Source organism: Chiloscyllium punctatum, chromosome 10, assembly GCF_047496795.1.
Source record: "Chiloscyllium punctatum isolate Juve2018m chromosome 10, sChiPun1.3, whole genome shotgun sequence".
In the NCBI taxonomy this organism is placed as follows: domain Eukaryota; kingdom Metazoa; phylum Chordata; class Chondrichthyes; order Orectolobiformes; family Hemiscylliidae; genus Chiloscyllium; species Chiloscyllium punctatum.
Window position 1 is genome coordinate 44,304,257 of NC_092748.1, and position 19,454 is coordinate 44,323,710.

Genomic DNA, 19,454 nt, shown 5'->3' on the forward strand with positions numbered 1-19,454 from the left:
GCATTGTAAGCTTATACTTAAGGTGATAGTCTCAATTAGGAATGACTTGTGTTGAAAAATATAACTGAAAGACAGAACAACTTTAATACAATCCCTAGGCACTAACCCAATGCTATGTCTAAGGTCAATTCACATGAACATCTTTAAGTATTGTTCTATTTGTCAAGCTGTTGAAACACAACTTGTTTCAATAAGACTTCCAAGTTGCTGCCAGTTCCACAGAATTTGAGACTGTGTGGGAGTATGATTTCTGTAAAGATAACACTGCTCATCACATACTGCAGCTGTTTGATTTGGGCATTTGACTTAACTGCAAATTAGAATGAAAGCCCATAATCCAACTGTCATTACTCTTGAAAGAATTATGAAGAGCTGCAGACAAAATATTAAACAATGTCATCTTTTTTAGAACCTACAATTCTCATTTGCATTTAAAAGCCATTTTGCTAAATGCTGTGGTACTGACAGTGACTTGATAAGTTTATCAAAAAGATTTTGACATTTTTAATTAATTAGCTGTGCAGCAAGGTAGATATTATAATTAATTGGTTTGGTTGTGTAATGCTTGGTATGTCTTTCTGTCATACAACAATTGGGCATTTTAACTTTTGTGCATTAATAGGGTGTAAAAGGAGTGCAAAGCAGTCCTGCGTACAGATCCCTGAATTATTCAGTTGTGTATGTACATGCCCACAGATAAATGACATTATCTGTCAGCAATTCTCTCATCAAAATACAAACATGCTACATGCATAGAATTTAAATCAAAATTGGTCAAGCTGTTAGCAAACTATACAAGTCAGGATGCTGGAAAGCCTCCAGACCTCTCCCCATCATGACCAACATAATGAGACATGCACAAAAAAGCAATGCAACAGAATTGTTAACCAGTAGAAAACATGCATGTTAAAATTACACGAGGTCGTGGAATACTAAATCCATTCATTGCTCGTTGAGTTGCGTGTTTGGGTGAAGGTGGTGTTAGTAGACTCTCTGTTAAGCTGGAGCCAGAAGGACTTGTTGGGCTAAGTGTAAAGGAGGTTATTTCAGGAAATGACATGTATTCCATGTCATGGGACCAGAAGAAAGCTGGTGGCCTCTGACACAACTGCAGTTGCTTGTTAGAACTGAAGTGTAACAGCTGTGAAGAAAGTAACAAAAAGAAGGAACTGTTGATTGTGAGAAACTAACATTGATCCATTCACTTGGTACAACGTTCATGCTCTGTTCACTAGTTTCAATCATGCATTAGATTGTTAATGGAACAATATTCAAATTTAATTTGCTTAATAAAATAAATAATGATGTTTTGCAGAAAAAATATTAACAATTTCTACAACATTACAGAGGAGAAGATGCTGGAAGTCTTAAATGGCACAGAAGTGGATAAATCCCCAGGACCTGACTAGGTGTACCCTAGAACTCTGTGGGAAGCTAGGGAAGTGATTGCTGAGATACTTGTATCATCGATAGTCACAGGTGAGGTGCTGGAAGACTGGAGGTTGGTTACGTTGGTACCAAGAAAGGAGGTAAGGAAAAGCCAGGGAACTATAGACCCCAGTGAGCCTGACGTCAGTGGTGTGCAGGTTGTTGGAGGGAATCCTGAGGGACAGGATTTACATGTATTTGGAAAGGCAAGGACCGATTAGGAATAGTCAGCATGACTTTGTGCGTGGGAAATCATGTCTCACTAACCTGACTGAGTTTTTTGAAGAAGTAACAAAGAGGATTGATGAGGGCAGGGCAGTGGATGTGATCTATATGGACTTCAGTAAGGCATTTGACAAGGTTCCCCATAGGAGACTGATTAGCAAGGTTGGAGCTCATGCAATACAGGGAGAACTAGTCATTTGGGTACAGAATTGGCTCAAAGGTAGAAAACAAAGGTTGGTGGTGGAGAAGTGCTTTTCAGACTGGAAGCCTCTGACCACTGGTGAGCCACAAGGATTAGCGCTGGGTCCACTGCTTTTTGTCATTTATATAAACGATTTGGATATGAACATCGGAAATATAGTTAGTCAGTTTGCATGTGCAGTGGATGGCGAAGAAGGTTACTTCAGAGTATAACGGGATCTTGACCAGATGGGCCAATGGGCTGAGGAGTGGCAGATGGAGTTTGGTTTAGATAAATGCGAAGTGTTGCATTTTGGAAAAGCAAATCATAGCAGGACTTATACACTTAATGGTAAGGTCCTAGGGAGTGTTGTTGAACAAAGAGAACTTGGAATAAAGGTTCCTAGTTCCTTGAAAATAGAGTCGCAGGTAGATAGGCGAGTGACGAAGGTGTTTGGTATGCTTTCCTTTATTGGTCAGAGTATTGAGTATCGGAGTTGGGAGGTCATGTTACGGCTGTACAGGACATTGGTTAGGCCACTGTTGGAATACTGCGTGCAATTCTGGTCTCTTTCCTATCGGAAAGATGTTGTGAAACTTGAAAGAGTTCAGAAAAGCTTTACAAGGATTTTGCCAGGGTTGGAGGATTTGAGCTATAGGGAGAGATTGAATAGGCTGGGGCTGTTTTCCGTGGAACATCGGAGAGTGAGGGATGACCTTATAGAGATTTATAAAATCATGAGGGGCATGGGTACGATAAATATACAAGGTCTTTTTCCTGGGGTGAGGGAGTCCAGAACTAGAGGGCATAGGTTTAGGGTGAGAGGGGCAAGATATAAAAGAGACCTAAGAGGCAACTTTTTCACACAGAGGGTGATACTTGTATGGAATGAGCTGCCAGAGGAAGTGATGGAGGATGGTACAATTACAGCATTTAAAAGGCATCCAGATGGGGATATGAATAGGAAAGGTTTGGAGGGTATTGGCCCAGTGCTGGCAAATGTGACTAGATTAGGTTAGAATATCTGGTCAGCATGGGTAAGTTGGACCGAAGGGTCTATTTCCGTGCTGTACATCTCTATGACTCTATGACATTAGAATATTGCACCCTTAATCTATTCACTCAATTTCCACCTTTTGAAAATGGAGAGAAAACCTTATGATCTCTGGGAAATAAATCAGAATTAGACAATTAATATCAGCCCAACGCCTAATAAAGAATGCTGGATCTCAGAAGCTAAGTTCTGTGGAAGGGTCACTCTTCTTTCTATCTACAGATGCTACCAGACGTGCTGAGCTTTTTCAGCTATTTCTGTCTCTTTTTGTCTCAGAAGACAGTTTGCTTCTCCTTCATATAATCTTAAAAAGAGGTAACTGTTGTTTGCTTACCACATTAAGTGAATGGCATAGGTCATATCACTGGGCTAGTAATCCAATAGCTCAGGCTAACATCAGGAGAAATGGGTTCAAATTACACCATGAGAGCTGGTGGAATTTAAGCGTAAGTAACTATCTGGGATATAAAGCCAATTTCAGTCATTGTGATCATGACCAATCATGACATTGTTGCAAAAGCTCACCTGGGTCACTAATGTCAGGCCTACATGTAACATTCGATCACAGTAACATGATTGACACTTAACTATCATCTGAAGTGGTTAAGCAAATGCTAAATCTAGGCTCTGTTTAAGGGCACCCATAATACAGAGAACAGCTTTGTTCCTCTTTTTTAACTAAGAAAAGATATACTGGCATTGGTGGAAGTCCAAACAAGGTTCACGGGGTTGATCCAATTCATCAAAGGATTTTGTTACAAGGACTGGTTAAGTAGATTGGACATTAACTCAGCAGGGGCTGATTTCCTTTCCTTTAAACTTTGCATTTTAGGCAAACTATGATTTTCACCTGAATATGTATATGTTTGGAAGGTGAAACCATTGTAATAGGATTAATCTACACTGGTTCATACTTTCCTTTAAGCTCAGGCCATACCTTCCATACTGCTCTTTGTCTTTCACCAGCCAATCTTGGAGCATTCTGACTTCAAAGCAGAAGAAAATTGACTCTCTAGTGTCTTTACTGACCTTTGAAAGTACACTGTGCAAATTAAGTTGATGGTGAGAAACCACAAAACTGTTAACTGGTTGAAGTAGTTTACAGCTGTAGCCAGACCAGCCTGCATGCAGCCACTAATATTAGACCATGGTTCGTTAAGCTCTAGTTGTATTTACTTAGTGGTGTCTTAAGCAACTCTACACTTTTGGATATTAAATGTAGTTCTTGGAAAAGTCATGGTACAAACTTTAAAGTGGTTGTTATCTTCTAATGCTGTTAAATACAATTTTTAATTTTCTTCCCATCACTGTACTCAAATATCAAATGTTGCTAAATAACCCAAAACCTAATCATTTTTCATTTTACAGCCCACTCTAATTTCCTAACTCAAATTCAGTGCAGATTTTCTTTATCTCTACTCATATGCTTTTAATCATGTTGAGCCGTAGGGACTAAGAGTGTAAAGCAGCAAAAACTACCACGAGCTCTATTTTACAGCTTCTCACTCAAACTGTGTGTCTCTATTACACAGCAGGGGCCATATCAAAGATGGTGGATGGGAGTCCAGTTTTTCGCCTTCCATCCTTCCCTGGCATGGCGCTCACAACCCGGTGGGCAGAAGGCACTGTAAGACTCAGCAGGTGATTCTTTTTCATTGATTTTGTGGAAAGGCAATGCAGAGTGATGGTGATGACATTTTTTTTGGGGCGTTTCTTGTCAGCAGTGGGGACATTGCCTCGCCACTACAATTTGTTAATGCCTCCCTCCCCTACTGCCTCATTTTGTTCCTCCCTGCCTGCTCATTCATCCTACATCTTCAGGCTCACTGATCTGCTGTTGTCCAAACCCGAGACCTGCTAGAGTCTGGTAACCATGCTCCCATCATCCCAGGGCCTACCTATAGTCCAAAGAGATTCCCACTAGTCAGGCTGTAACTGGTGGGATTGGCTGTCTGCTCTGAAGTGGGATGTCCTTCCACCAAGGGGCAGAAATCCAACCTTTGCCAGCTTGAGCCTATCTGGAGAATATTATTGCTACATGACAGCCTTGTTGAATGTCAGTAGGTATGGTGCTGACTTCCTTCCAGAATGGTATGAACCACCCACCTCCTAGCTGGAAAATTGAGCCCTGATATTCTTAAATATGCTTAAATAATTGCAAAATTTGCTTAAATGGAACATACATAGAATACATAGAAATTATTGCCATGTTCTATTACAACTACATTTAGTTTGTTTCAAAGTCCCATTCAGAAGAGGTCAGATTCACAATGCTTTGAAATTTGTGTCACATGCAGACAGGGTGATTAAGAAGGCATTTAGTTCACTTGCCTTCTTTGCTCAGACCATTGAATAAAAGGTGTTGATACATCATGTTGAGGTTGTACAGGACGTTGGTGAGTACTTTTGGAGTACTGTGTGCAGTTCTGGTCACCCTGCCACAGGAAGGATAATATTAAGTTGGAAAGGGTTCAGAACAGATTTACCAGGATGTGGTGCTGGAGGATTTGGGTTATAAAGATAGATTGTGACTTTATTCATTGGAATGCAGGAGGTTGAAGGGTTTATAAAATCATGAAGGCCATCGATAAGGTGAATACCAAGGGATTTGTTTTATCCCTAGGGTGGGGGAGTTCAAAATAAAGGACATATGTTTAAGGAGAAAGGTTTAAAATGGACATGAGTGGCAACCAATTACAACATTTAAAAGACGTTTGGATAATACATGAATATGAAAGGTTTGGGCCAAATGCAGGCAAGTGGGACAGTTTAGTTTGGGAATATGGTTGGCATGGATTAGATTAGATTACTTACAGTGTGGAAACAGGCCCTTCGGCCCAACAAGTCCACACCGCCCCGCCGAAGCGTAACCCACCCATACCCCTACCCCTACATCTACATCTACCCCTAACACTACGGGCAATTTAGCATGGCCAATTCACCTGACCTGCACATCTTTGGACTGTGGGAGGAAACCGGAGCACCCGGAGGAAACCCACGCAGACACGGGGAGAACGTGCAAACTCCACACAGTCAGTCGCCTGAGGCGGGAATTGAACCCGGGTCTCAGGCGCTGTGAGACAGCAGTGCTAACCACTGTGCCACCGTGCCGCCCACTGTTAGACCGAAGCCAGAAAGAGTCCAAAGGAAGTACACACATGGAATACACAATAATGCAAATGGATACAAATTCCTTGTGTATTGCTGAATGAGGAATGTCATGGATAAAGCCACACCGTGTACCTTCAAGGTAAGCTTTTCTCAATATGGGAGTAACCTTATAAGGGACCGAAGGTTAGTTTGACTGAGGAAAAGTTCTCAAATGGAAACCAACCGATTCTTTCCTGTTGTGAGTTTACAGAACGTTCCTTCAATGCAGAATATTTGGGCAGCGAGAGATAACAGTGGGACTGGCTTTGCTGGTTTTCATCCTCACTCAAATCATTTAATCTATGGTGTAAATAATTGTGGTCTTATCATTGATCCCTATGACACAACATTATTTACAGGTTACCCTCCTGAAACTGCCACCCCTTATCCCAACTCTACCTTTTTATTATTAGTCAATCTTGAGTCCATGCTAGTTCATTACCTCCAACACCATGGACTCTTATTAAGTAGTCTAAACTATGGCACATTTCAAAATGTCCTCTGAAGATCCAAATATATTATATCCACTGCTTCCCCTTCATCTATCCTGCTTGCTGCCTCTTCAAAGGATCCCCATAAATTCTTCAGTCATAATTTCCACTTCATGAAGCCATACTGACTCTGTGTGATCATTTCATTCATTTTTAAATGCTCAGCCACTTTATCCTTCATAATAAGTTCTGTTACTTTCCCCAATAATTGACATTAAGCCAATTGCCCTGCAGTTAGCTGTTTTTGTCTCCTTTCTTGTTTATAAGAAGGTGTCACATGGACAGGTTTCCAATCAGCCGAGACTTTCCCAGGCTCGAAGGATTCTTGGAAGATTCAAAGTTCCCAATGCATCCCCACTTCTGCAGCTACTTCCTTTCCTGCACACCACCAGGTCCAGGAGACACATTAGTTTCCCTAGCAATGTTTCTTAAGTATTAGTTATTGCAAGAATTTCCTCTCTCTTCCCTTTGCCCCTTTGATTATTTAATAACTTTGGAATGCTATTGGTGTCTTCGACAATGAAGACTGGAGCAAAATATTTATTCAACTCTCCTGCTATTTCCTGGATTGCCATTATTGTTTCCCCAGACTCATTCTCTGAGGAGCCTATGCTCCCATTGGCTTCTCTCCTTTTTAAAAATATATTTAAAGAAGTCCTTGCTGCCCATCTTGAGATGACCTGCAAGTTTAATCTCTCAAGTTCATTTCATTTTCTCCTTCTTTAATTATTTTGGTCATTTAATTGTTGGTATTTAAAACTTGACTTCTGCATCTTAACACACTTTCTCACTGGTAGCATGTTTAAATTTACAAATTTGCATGCAGTAAGTCATAGTCACAGAGTCAGAGAGATGTACAGCATGGAAACAGACCCTTTGGTCCGGCTTGTATACGCCAACCAGATATCTCAACTCAATCTAGTCCCACCTGCCAGCAAGCGGCCCATATCCCTCCAAACCCTTCCTATTCATATACCCATCCAGATGCCTTTTAAATGTTGCAATTGTACCAGCCTCCACCACTTCCTCTGGCTGCTCATTCCATTCACGTGCCACTTTCTGCGTGAAAAGGTTGCCCCTTAGGTCTCTTTTATATCTTTCGCCTCTCACCCTAAACCTACGTCCTCTGGCTCTGGACTCCCAGACCCCAGGGAAGAGACTTTGTCTATTTATCCTATTCATGCCCCTCATGATTTTATAAACCTTGATAAGGTCACCCCTCAGCCTCTGACAGTCCAGAGAAAACAGCCCTAGCCCATTCAGCCTCTCCTTGTAGCTCAAATCCTCCAACCCTGGCAACATCCTTGTAAATCTTTTCTGAACCCTTTTAAGTTTCACAACATCTTTACAAGAGGAAGGAGACCAGAATTGCACACAATATTCCAAAAATGGCCTAACCAATGTCCTGTACAGCCGCAACATGGCCTCCCAACCCCTGTACTCAATGCTGTGACCAATAAAGGAAAGCCTACCAACCACCTTCTTCACTATCCTATCCACCTGCGACTCCACTTTCAAGGAGCTATGAACCTGCACTCCAAGGTTTCTTTGATCAGCAATATTCCCTAGGACCTTACCATTAAGTGTATAAGTCCTAAGATTTGCTTTCCCAAAATGCAGCACCTCACATTTATCTAAATTAAACTCCATCTCCCAATTCTCAGCCCATTGGCCTATGTGATCAAGGTCCCATTGTGATGTGAGGTAACCTTCTTCGCTGTCCAATACACTTCCAATTTTAGTGTTATCTGCAAACTTATTAACTATACCTCTTATGCTCCCACCCAAATCATTTATATGAATGATGAAAAGTAGTGGACCCAGCACCGATCCTTGAGGTACTCCACTGGTCACGGGCCTCCAGTCTGAAAAATAACCCTCCACCACCACCCCCTGTCTTCTACCTTTGAGGCAGTTCTATATCCAAATAGTTGTTCTCCCTGTATTCCATGAGATCTAACCTTGCTAAACAGTCTCCCATTAGGAACCTTGTCGAAAGCCTTACCAAAGTCCATGTAGATCACGTCTACTGCTCTTCCCTCATCAATCCTCTTTGTAACTTTTTCAAAAAACCCAATCAAGTTTGTGAGACATGATTTTCCATGGACTAAGCCATGTTGACTATCCCTAATCAGTCCTTGCCTTTTCAAATACATGTACATCCTGTCCCTCAGGATTCCCTCCAACAACTTGCCCACCAACAACATCAGATCAGGCTCACTGGTCGATAGTTCCCTGGCTCATGTTTACCACCCTTCTTAAACAATGGCACCACGTTAGCCAACCTCCAGTTTTCTAGCACCTTACCTGTGACTATCGATGATACCATTATCTCAGCAAGAGGCCCCACAATCACTTCCCTAGCTTCCCACAGAGTTCTAGGGTACACCTGATCAGGTCCTGGAGCTTTATCCACTTTTATGCATTTCAAGGCATCCAGCACTTCCTCCTCTGTAATATGGACATTTTTCTAGATGTCTCCATTTATTTCCTGACATTCTGTATCTTCCATGTCCTTTTCCACAGTAAATACTGATGCAAAACATTCGTTTAGTATCTCCCCCTTCTCCTGTGGCTCCACACAAAGGCTGCCTTGCTGATCTTTGAAGGCCCTATTCTCTCCCTAGCTACCCTTTTGTCTTTAATGTATTTGTAAAAACCCTTTGGATTCTCCTTAATTCTATTTGCCAAAGCTGTCTCATGTTCCCTCTTTGCCCTCCTGACTTCCCTCTTAAGTATACTCCTACTGCCTTTGTACTCTTCTAAGGATTCACTCGATCTATCCTGTCTATACTTGACATTTGCTTCCTTCATTTTCCTAATCAAACTCTCAATTTCTTTAGTCATCCAGCATTCCCTATACTTACCAGCCTTTCCTTTCGCCCTAACAGGAATATGCTGTCTCTGGACTTTCGTTATCTCATTTCTGAAGGCTTCCAGCCGTCCCTTTACCTGCAAACATCTGCCCCCTAATTAGCTTTTGAAGATTCTTGCCTAATACCATCAAAATTGGCCTTTCTCCAATTTAGAACTTCAACTTTTAGATCTGGTCTATCCTTTTCCATCACTATTTCAAAACTAATGGAATTATGTCGCTGGCCTAGGTGCTCCCCCACTGACACCTCAGTCACCTGTCCTGCCTTATTTCCCAAGAGTAGGTCAAGTTTTGCACCTTCTCTCATAGGTACATCCACATACTGAATCAAAAAATTTTCTTGTATACACTTAAATTCCTCTCCATCTAAACCTTTAACACTATGGCAGTCCCAGTCTATGTTTGGAAAGTTAAAATCCCCTACCATATCCACCTTATTATTCTTACAGATAATTGAGATCTCCCTACAAATTTGTTTTTCAATTTCCCTCTGACTATTAGGGGGTCTATAATACAATCCCAATAAGGTGATCATTCCTTGCTTATTTCTCAGTTCAACCCAAATAACTTCCCTGGATGTATTTCCAGGAATATCCTCCCTCAGCAAAGCTGTAATGCTATCCCACATCAATAATGCCACTCCCCACTCCCCCTCCTCTCTTGCCTCCCTTTCTGTCCTTCCTGTAGCATTTGTATCCTGGCACATTAAGTTGCCAGTCCTGTCCATCCCTGAGCCATGTTTCTGTGATTGCTATGATATCCCAGTCCCATGTTCCTAACCATACCCTGAGTTCATCTGCCTTCCCTGTTAGGCCTCTTGCAATGAAATAAATGCAGTTTATCAGTCCTACCTTGTTCTCTGCTTTGTCCCTGTCTGCCATGACTGTTTGACTCGCTTCTGTTCTCAACTGTACCAGTCTCAGATTGTTTTTTTTTCCCTCACTGGGTCCCCCCCCCACCTTACTAGTTTAAATCCTCCACAGCAGCTCAAGCAAATGTCCCTGCTAGTATATTAGTCCCCTTCCATAAATCAAAACCAATTTTTTACTCTGAAGCATAGAATACTTACTTTGTGGCTACATGTCTTATTATTTGAAGAAGTTTACTCCTAAAACTATTAAATTGGAAAACCGTTTGCTTCCTAATTTTAGATGGGGGAAATCTTTTGTACTTACCTTGCAAAACAGATTAATCTTGGCAGGCAGATATGTTAACTGGCTTTCAATTTCAATTATGAGTTTGTAATGTGGAAAATGATCCACACTTTCCTGTACAAGATCAATTTTACATCAAAATCATTTGTTTTCCAGTTATGTTCAGCTGCTTCATCAATTAAATTCATTTGTATTTCCAAAGCAATACTTATTGATTATTGCCAAGGAGAGATTCAACCCACCTTCATTTGACATGAATAGGATTACTATCCATTAAAACCTCCTCAACATCCAAGGAATCACTAGATGATGTCAAAATGAGGTTAAAGCAAGATTTGATTTGGTATCAGAGTGGTGTGGAGCTGGGCAACTTGCACATGAGCCATAAAGATAACTTTTGGTCTTCACCTGCCTCCCTTCCGTATTTTTTTCTGCTTTTACAAAAGTGAACCAATGCATTTTGTTCAGTTGAAACAAAAGTATGAACTACTTTTGTCTCTTTCAGATTTCTTCCTTTCTCCCATGACCTCTACCCCTCAAGAGATATGAAAAATGATTACACACTACGGCTCTCCTTGAATGGAAAGTACAACAGGAAAAACACGCTAACATTTAGCAGTTAAACATCGAAACAGACAACATTTCATTAGTTGTCTAGATTGTTTGGAGATATTCCATTAGTCCACTTTTTCTTCTAAATTACCTCTTATGCCCAAAACCTACGTAAGTATTTCCACGTTATACACCCTATATTCATAAAATATTTGTTTGAACTCCTAAAAATTTAAGTTAAATTACAGAAAATACATATGTATACCACATTTGATCGCAGCACTATAATGAATAAAGAAACTGTAACTTTTCATGAAATAATGGATATTTTTTCAAAAAAAGAACAGAATCACATAGACCACCCATGCATTGCATTTGAACAAGACAAAGATAAACTCAGCACAGATGACCTTGCAACGTCTTCCTTGCTAATCTCTGTTATTTATACTAAAACTGGGAGAGCTGCCACACAGGCTAGTCAAGGAACAGAATGACAGAATACTCGTGATTGAATCATACGTAACTAGCAATTTCCCAGCCTGCTGCATCACCATCCTTGGAAGTGTCCTATCCCATCAGCAGGTCAGAACCAAAGTGGCCACACTTTGATAATCAGTTAGTCTCAAGTTGCCGCAGGAGTCCTCAACATTTTAAAAAATTCATTCATGGGATGGGGACATTGCTATTGCCCATCCCTAACTGCCCAGTCAGCACTTAAGAGGCAACAACATTTCTATGTTTCTGAAGTCACATGTCAGCCAGACCATGTAAGGACAACAGTTTCCTTTCTTAAAGGACATTAGTGAACCAGATGGGTTTTTCTGACAAATGATAATAATCTAATTATTATTGCTGTCCTAATTTCAGATTCTTATTGAATTCAAATTCCACCATCTACCATGGCAGGATTTGAACCCAGCTCCTCAGAACTTTACCTGGGTCCCTGCATTAATAGTATAGTCGAATACTACTAGGCCATTACCGTCCATTGACTGTGGGCACCATAGATGACCATGGCATTTATCAAGGGTAAGGAAATCCCCAGTTTAATACCACTTCCCACCTCCACTCAGCTGGTAGTTCAACACTCTTTTAGTTTGAACAAAGTCTGGAAAAACCACCGAGGTTGGGAAGGGCACAACGTGTATTCAGAGTAAAGGATTTCATTATCCTTGAATACTGCGTTCAATTCTGGTCTCCTTGCTGTAGGAAAGAGGTTGTGAAACTTGAAAGCGTTCAGAAAAGATTTACAAGGATGTGGCCAGGGTTGGATGGTTTGAGCAACTGGGAGAGGCTGAATATATTGGGTTATTTTCCACGGGGTGTCGGATACTGAGGGGTGACCTTATCGGGGTTTATAAGATCATGAGGTGCATGGATAGGATAAATAGACAAGGTCTTTTCCTTGGGGTGGGGGAGTCCAAAACTAGAGGGCATAACTTTAAGGTGAGAGGGGAAAGATTTAGAAAGGACCTAAGGGTTTAGAGGGATATGGGCCAAATGCTGGCAAATGGGATTAGATTTATTTAGGATATCTGGTCGACACAGATGAGTTGGACCCAAGGATCGGTTTCTGTGCTGTAGATATCTATGACTCTGTCCAACACCAATAATTGGCAGATCAAGCTCCACAAGCCCAGCTTGGTAGGGTGCTCAGGAAAACTCTTGCTTAGCCTAATCCTCACCCATAGAAATCACCACAGCACATTTCTTATTGACAAAGTTTGATCTTCATGATGAGAATATGGTCCAACTTGACTTTGACAAAAGACCTTCACTGTTAAACAGAGAAAGTATAGAACAAATCCATCAGCTCAAAGCTAGGCTAGTATGAGGCCCTTGATTATCCTAAGCCTATTGCAGTAACAATATAATCATAGTTGACAAGATCCTAATATATCCTTCGCTCTTGATTCAATGAGAATGCTAGATACAACACTCGGCATTCCTATAAGTATCATGCTGGTGAAACTAGACACAAAACCACATGCACACAAAATATTTCCATAAACAGGGCTGCAATGCATACCATCTACAACATGCACTATAGCAACTTGCTGGTACTTTCTTTGACATCATCTCCCAGATCTATGAGTCCTACCTCTTTGAAAAACAGGGGCAGGAAACATATGGAAAAACCAACATCTTCAAGTTCTCCTTCTACTCGTACATTATCTTGACTCAAATATGTTGCTGTTTCTTTACTGTTGCTGGGTGCAAGTCCCTACCTGGCAGCACTGTGAGTGCGCTAACACCACACAGGCTGCAGAAGTACAAAAAGATTGTTGTCCCCCAACTTCTCAACAACTATCAGGTCTGGGCAATAAATGCTAACCTTGTCTGTGATGTGCATATCCCATGAATGCATATATAATTTAGTCTGGCTGAACTAAAGTAGCAATGAGGTGCAATTTGCAATAAGTTGGTGGAAGTGAAGATACGTGCAACAGAACATCAGCTGTATAATTTGCTATATAAATCAAATTTGAAGGCCATTCACTTTAGAATATTCTGTTGGAAATGTTTTGAATGATTTATTGAGAAGTGATTTCAGTTAGTGACAAATGATATAATTCACTGAACGTTGACAAGGTAATTTACTCCGCTATCACGCATGCTGTATCCTCTATATGGCGATTGTCTGAGTTCTGAACATAAATTATTTCAGGTACTGTAATAAACACTGTATTCAAACAGGTTAGGAAAAGACCTTCACAAAAAGGAACTGGTTAGGAAATGAAATTTGGTCAAGCAGCTGGGAACAGTGGTACAAAACCAGCACCTGAAGTCCATAAGCAAAAAGAGCAATGGTGATGATCGGAACACAACTTTGTATCTGGAATGCTTTAAAGCATGTAATTCAAAGGTGAGATGCGGTTTCTTGAGCTTCTGCTGAGATTCATTAGAACAACATAGAAGGTCAAGAATATAGAGGTCACAGTTGAGTGGAAAGGAGAATTGAAATGGCAATCCACTGAAAACCTGAGGCCATGACAACTGATTGATAAGAGGTGTCCAGCACACTGGGTGTTTGTACCTTCTCTCAATTCCTCTTTTAGACTTTGTTTGCCCAGTTACCACCCAAAAATTAGTACAGTCTTGGGAATTATCAGCAGATGGATGTAAGCATCTGTAAATCACTGGGGTCAGTGCCAGAAACCAAATGTTTCTGATATATATTAATGACTTAGAGGCAGGAAGTGAATGTACTGTTACCAAATTGCAGATGGCACTGAAGTAGGTAAGTTGCGACAGGGATGCAAGGAGTTTACAAACAGATATTTATAGCTATAGGAAATGAGCGGAAAGTAGGCAAATGGGGTATAATGTGAGAAAGTGTGAAATTGTTCATTTTGTAAGGGAGAACAATAGAATAGCATATTATTTAAATGGAGAAAAACTGCAGCGATCTGCAACATAAAGGGCCTTGGGGAATATTTGTGTTTGAACCACAGAAAGCTTGCATACGGGTGCAGCAGGGAATCAGGAAGGCAAATCGAGTACTCGTCCTTATTTCAAAGGGATTGGAATATAAGAGTAGGGAAATCTTACTGCAACTGTACAAAGTGCTGATGAGACCATATTTGGACTACCGTGAGTGGTTTTGGTCCCTTTATTTAAGAAAAGATATAATTTCATTAGAGGCAGTTCAGAGAAGGTTCACAATAATGATTCCTGGTATGGAGGTATTGTCGTCTGAGCAAAAACTAAAGAGGTTGGACTCTACCCACTGGAGTTCACATGAATGAGAGGTGATCTTAATGAAACATAAAGGATTCTGAAGGAGCTTGACAGGGTAAATGTTCACAGAATGTTTCCCCTCAAGGGACAGTCTCAGAATAAAGGGACACCTATTTAAGATTAAGATGAGGAGGAATTTCTTCTCTCAGGGTTGAGAGTCTTTGGAACACCTTACCACAGAGATTTGTGGGGGCAGAGTCCTTGTGTATATTTAAGGGTGAGATGGATAGATTCTTCATCAGTAGGGGAATGAAGGGATACAGAGAAAAGGCAGGAAAGTGGACATATGGAAGTCTGATCAGTCATTATCCTATTGAATGGTAGAGCAGGCTAAAGCAGCTGAGAGGCCTAATTCAGTTCCTGCAGCTTGTGGTCTTGTATGATAAAAGCACTGCTTTAATATTGCTGAAAAATAGACCTTATAGAGTCATAGATTCATAGAGCTGTACAGTATGGAAATATACTCTTTGGAAAGCATTTCACCTTATGTGTGTAAGGGCATTTGAAATTTTAAAGGGGAATGTTATATATTGCATGAGTAGTGGATGCTGATTCGTTGGCAGTTGCCATGAAAAATGCATCAGTTAGATGAATGGTTGACAATTACACCATAAGATCATAAGGCAGAGGATAAGAATTAAGCCATTCGGCCAATGAGTCTGCTCCACCATTTGATCATGGCTGATATGTTTCTCAATCCCATTCTCCTGTCTTCTTCCTCTATCCCCTTACTAATCAAGAACCTATCTATTGCTGTCTTAATTACACTCAATGACTTGGTCTCCACAGCCCTCTGCAGCAGCGATTTCCACAGATTCACCACTCTATGGCTGAAGAAATTCCTCCTCATCTCGGTTCCAAAGAGTTGTCCATTCACTCTGAGGCTGTGCCCTCAGGTCCTAATCTCACCTACGAGTGGAAATATCTTCTCCACACCCAAACAACTCAGACCTCTCAGTAGCCTGGAGTTTCAATCAGATTCTGCCCTTATCCTTCCAAACTCCACTAAGTGCAGTCAGAGTTTGATTAGATTAGATTAGATTACTTTACAGTGTGGAAACAGGCCCTTCGACCCAAGTCCACACCGACCCGCCGAAGCGTAACCCACCCATACCCCTACATTTACCCCTTACCTAACACTACAGCAATTTAGCATGGCCAATTCAGCTGACCTGCACATCTTTGGACTGTGGGAGGAAACCGGAGCACCCGGAGGAAACCCACGCAGACACGGGGAGAACGTGCAAACTCCACACAGTCAGTCGCCTGAGGCGGGAATTGAACCTGGGTCTCTGGCGCTGTGAGGCAGCAGTACTAACCACTGTGCCACCGTGCCGCCCATCGAAACCACCCCTAATGTGACAAGGCCTTCATCCCTGATGTAATTCTCATATAACTGCCTCTGGACCCCCTCCAAGGCCAACACATCCTTCATTAGATACAGAGCCCAAAATTGCTCATGATATTCCAAATGCAGTCTGACCAGAGCCTTATACAAGCTCAGCAGTATATCTCTGCTCTTGTATTCTAGCTATCTTGAAATGAATGTTAACATTGAATTAGTCTTGCAAACTCGCAAATGGAACTGCATGTTAACTTAAGAAATTTGGACTCCCAAGTCCCTTGTGCTTCAGATTTCTGAAGCCTTTTCCCATTTAGAAAATAGCCCATGCCTCTATTCTTCTTACCAAAGTGCATAACCTCACACATTCCCACACTGTATTCCATCTGCCATTTCCTTGTTCACTCTCCAAGCCTGTCCAAATCTTTCTGCAGTCTCCCCATTTCCTCAACACTACCTGTCTCTCCATCTTTCTTTGTGTTATCTGCAAACTTAGCAACAATGTCCTCAATTTCTTTTTCCAAATTATTAATGTATAACATGAATAATTTTGATCCCGACACTGGCTCCTATGGAGGAGGCTGTCATCCTGAGAAAGACCCCTTTATCTCTAATTCTGCTGGACAGCCAATCCTCTATCAATGCCAGTACCATGCCCCTAATACTCATCTTATTTAGCAGCCTTCTGTATGACACCTTATCAAAGGCCTTCTGGAAATCTTTGCTTAAATTGCTTGTTACCTCCTCAAAGAATTCTAACAGATTTGTAAGACGTGACCTCTCTTTGACAAAACCATGCTGACTCAACCCTATTTTACCATGCACTTCTAAGTATTCTGCAATCTCATCCTTAATAATGGACTCTAAAATTTTAACAATGAATGAAATCAGGCTAACCAGCCTATAGTTTCCTGTCTTCTCCCTCCCTTCTTAAACAGGGGTGCTACATTAGTCTTTTTCTGGTCTTCTGGGACCCTCCATGACTCCAGTAATTCTTGAAAGATCATCACCAATGCCTCTATAATGTCCTCAGCTTCAGAACTCTAGTCCACCTTTAGATCTTTCAGCTTCCCCAGCACCACCTCCTTAGTGATAGGCACTGTATTCAACCTCTGACCCCAACTGTCTTGAAACTCTGGTGTGCCTGCTGGTATCTTTTACAGTGAAAACTGATGCAAAGTACTTTTTCAGTTCCTACACCATTTCTTTCTTTATCATTGCTTTTCTCCAGCCTCATTTTCCTGTGATCCAATGTCCAATTGTTGCCTCTCTCTCTGTTTTAGGTATCGAGGAAACCTCTTGTAATCTTCTGACCTAGCGTACACTCATATTTCATCACCTCCCCTCTGGTTGCTTAGTTAGTGTAATCCTCTGCTTTTTTAAAAAAAGGTTTCCCAATCCTCTGGCTTTCCACTAATCTTCACCACGTTGTCTGTTTTTGTCTTTACTCAGATACGGTTCCCTCAACCTCCCCTTGGTACGTTTCTTCTTCCTTGGGATGAATTTCTGCTGTGCCTCCCGAATTACTCCTAGAAACCCCTGCCATTGCTGCTCCACCGTCTTCCCTGCTAGGTTCCCCTTCCAATCAGCTCTGTCCAGCTCCTCACTCAAGTCTTTGTAGCTATCTTTACTCATTTGTAATTCTATTAGATCAGATTCCAGCTTCTCCCTCAAACTGCAGAGTGAATTTTCTCATATTATAGTCACTGTCCCCTCAGGGTTCCTTCACCTAAACTCCTTAATAAGGTTGCATCATCACACATCACCAAATCCAGAACTGCCTGTTGCCTAATATGCTCACAAACTGCTCAAATAAAAATCTACAATTTCTTCTTTTGAGATTGGCTAACAACTTGATTTTCCCAGTTCACCTGCATGTGGAAATCTCCCATGACTATTGTAATATGCCTTTCTGACATGCCTTTTTCAGCTCTTCGTTTATTTTCTTCCCCACATCTTGACCACTGCTCAGAGGCCTGTACACAAGTCCTGCTCACAGGCCAAAGCATTAACCTGAAGAACAAATCAGAAAATGGATCTTGCCTACATTGTTAATTCGAAGAAGGCACAATTTGTGTATACGTCTACATTGTTTGTTTGCCAAGAAAAATGCCTTATACTATATATGTATATAGCTTCCAGTACTCGCAAGTGTGCCTGAAGGACTACCTTAAGTCGATTGTAAATGTATTTCTTAGCACATACTGGATTATTTATTGAATGTTATCTAATTGCAGAACATCAGCTCATTCTAGACATTCCATTTTGTACTTTGGAAGGAAAGCCAACACTAGGATTTTTATACCTTGATGTATTTCAAAATTATGTTTTAACAATGGGCAAAAATATCACAAGTTTGCAATGTAATTAAAAGTAAATGGTTCTTTTAAATTTACATGCTGTATGAATCTATGCGGAATGGAGTACCTGAAAGTTCCTTCTGCCAGCACGATGGAACACAGTCTGTTGGTTCACTAGCACCACTGGGAGGCCCTAAGGAGTACTGCACCTCCTGGAAATGTTCACGTTTATACAACTCTGAAATCTAATGATAATCATTTTCTTTCCCTGTGTGAAAAATACCTGCTTCTAGATTCATAAAGCAAAATTCCTTTCAATGGTCTAAGGTGCCCTTGGACTCAAATAGCAAAGATTAGCTGCTGGCCTGTCCCCAACCATAGGTAACAGCACCATACTGCCATTCCTTGCAATAAGAGTTGAAATTTTTGCTCTGGAAAGCAATAGATGCAAATACAAATGTCCCCAGTCTAACATGCTGCTGCACATTAATGATTTATTAGATCACATCAGCTAATAAAAATGATTTTCAAATATAACAACAATAATTTGCATTTACATAGGTGCCTTTCGTGTGCCAAGGTGCTTCACAAGAGGAACATTAAACACAATCTGATTTTGAGTCACATCAGGAAATGCTGGAACTAGTGATTGAAAGCTTAGTCAAAGGAGGAATGTTTAAAGAAACTGCTTGAAAAAAAAAGAGAGACAAAGCAAATGGAGGAGAAAATTCCTGAGCTTAATCCCTTGGGAGCTGTAGGCATGGAACTTGAATGGATTTGAAAAGGAAGATAAAAACTTTAAAACTGAGGCACTGTCAGACCAATAGCCATTGGAGATCAAAGAGGGGTGATGGTGAACAGAATTTGATGTCAGTTAGAATAGAGTTTTGAATGAGCTAAAATTACAGAAGATAGAAGATGGAGGCCAGCAGAAGAATTGATAACATGCATAAGAATTAAA

The 19,454-nt window shown here is 40.9% G+C and overlaps 1 protein-coding gene across 13 annotated transcripts in view; it reads right to left on the minus strand.

Moving 5' to 3' along the window:
• Nucleotides 1-19,454, minus strand: part of gulp1b (GULP PTB domain containing engulfment adaptor 1b) — a 375,129-nt gene that overhangs the window by 22,770 nt on the left and 332,905 nt on the right. The window contains exon 10 of one of the 13 annotated variants that reach the window (XM_072579037.1): nucleotides 917-1,141. The exons of the other annotated variants lie outside the window; for them this stretch is intronic. Coding sequence (XP_072435138.1) covers nucleotides 917-1,141 — 225 coding nt within the window. The remainder of the gene's footprint in view (nucleotides 1-916; nucleotides 1,142-19,454) is intronic. 13 annotated transcript variants of the gene reach the window in all.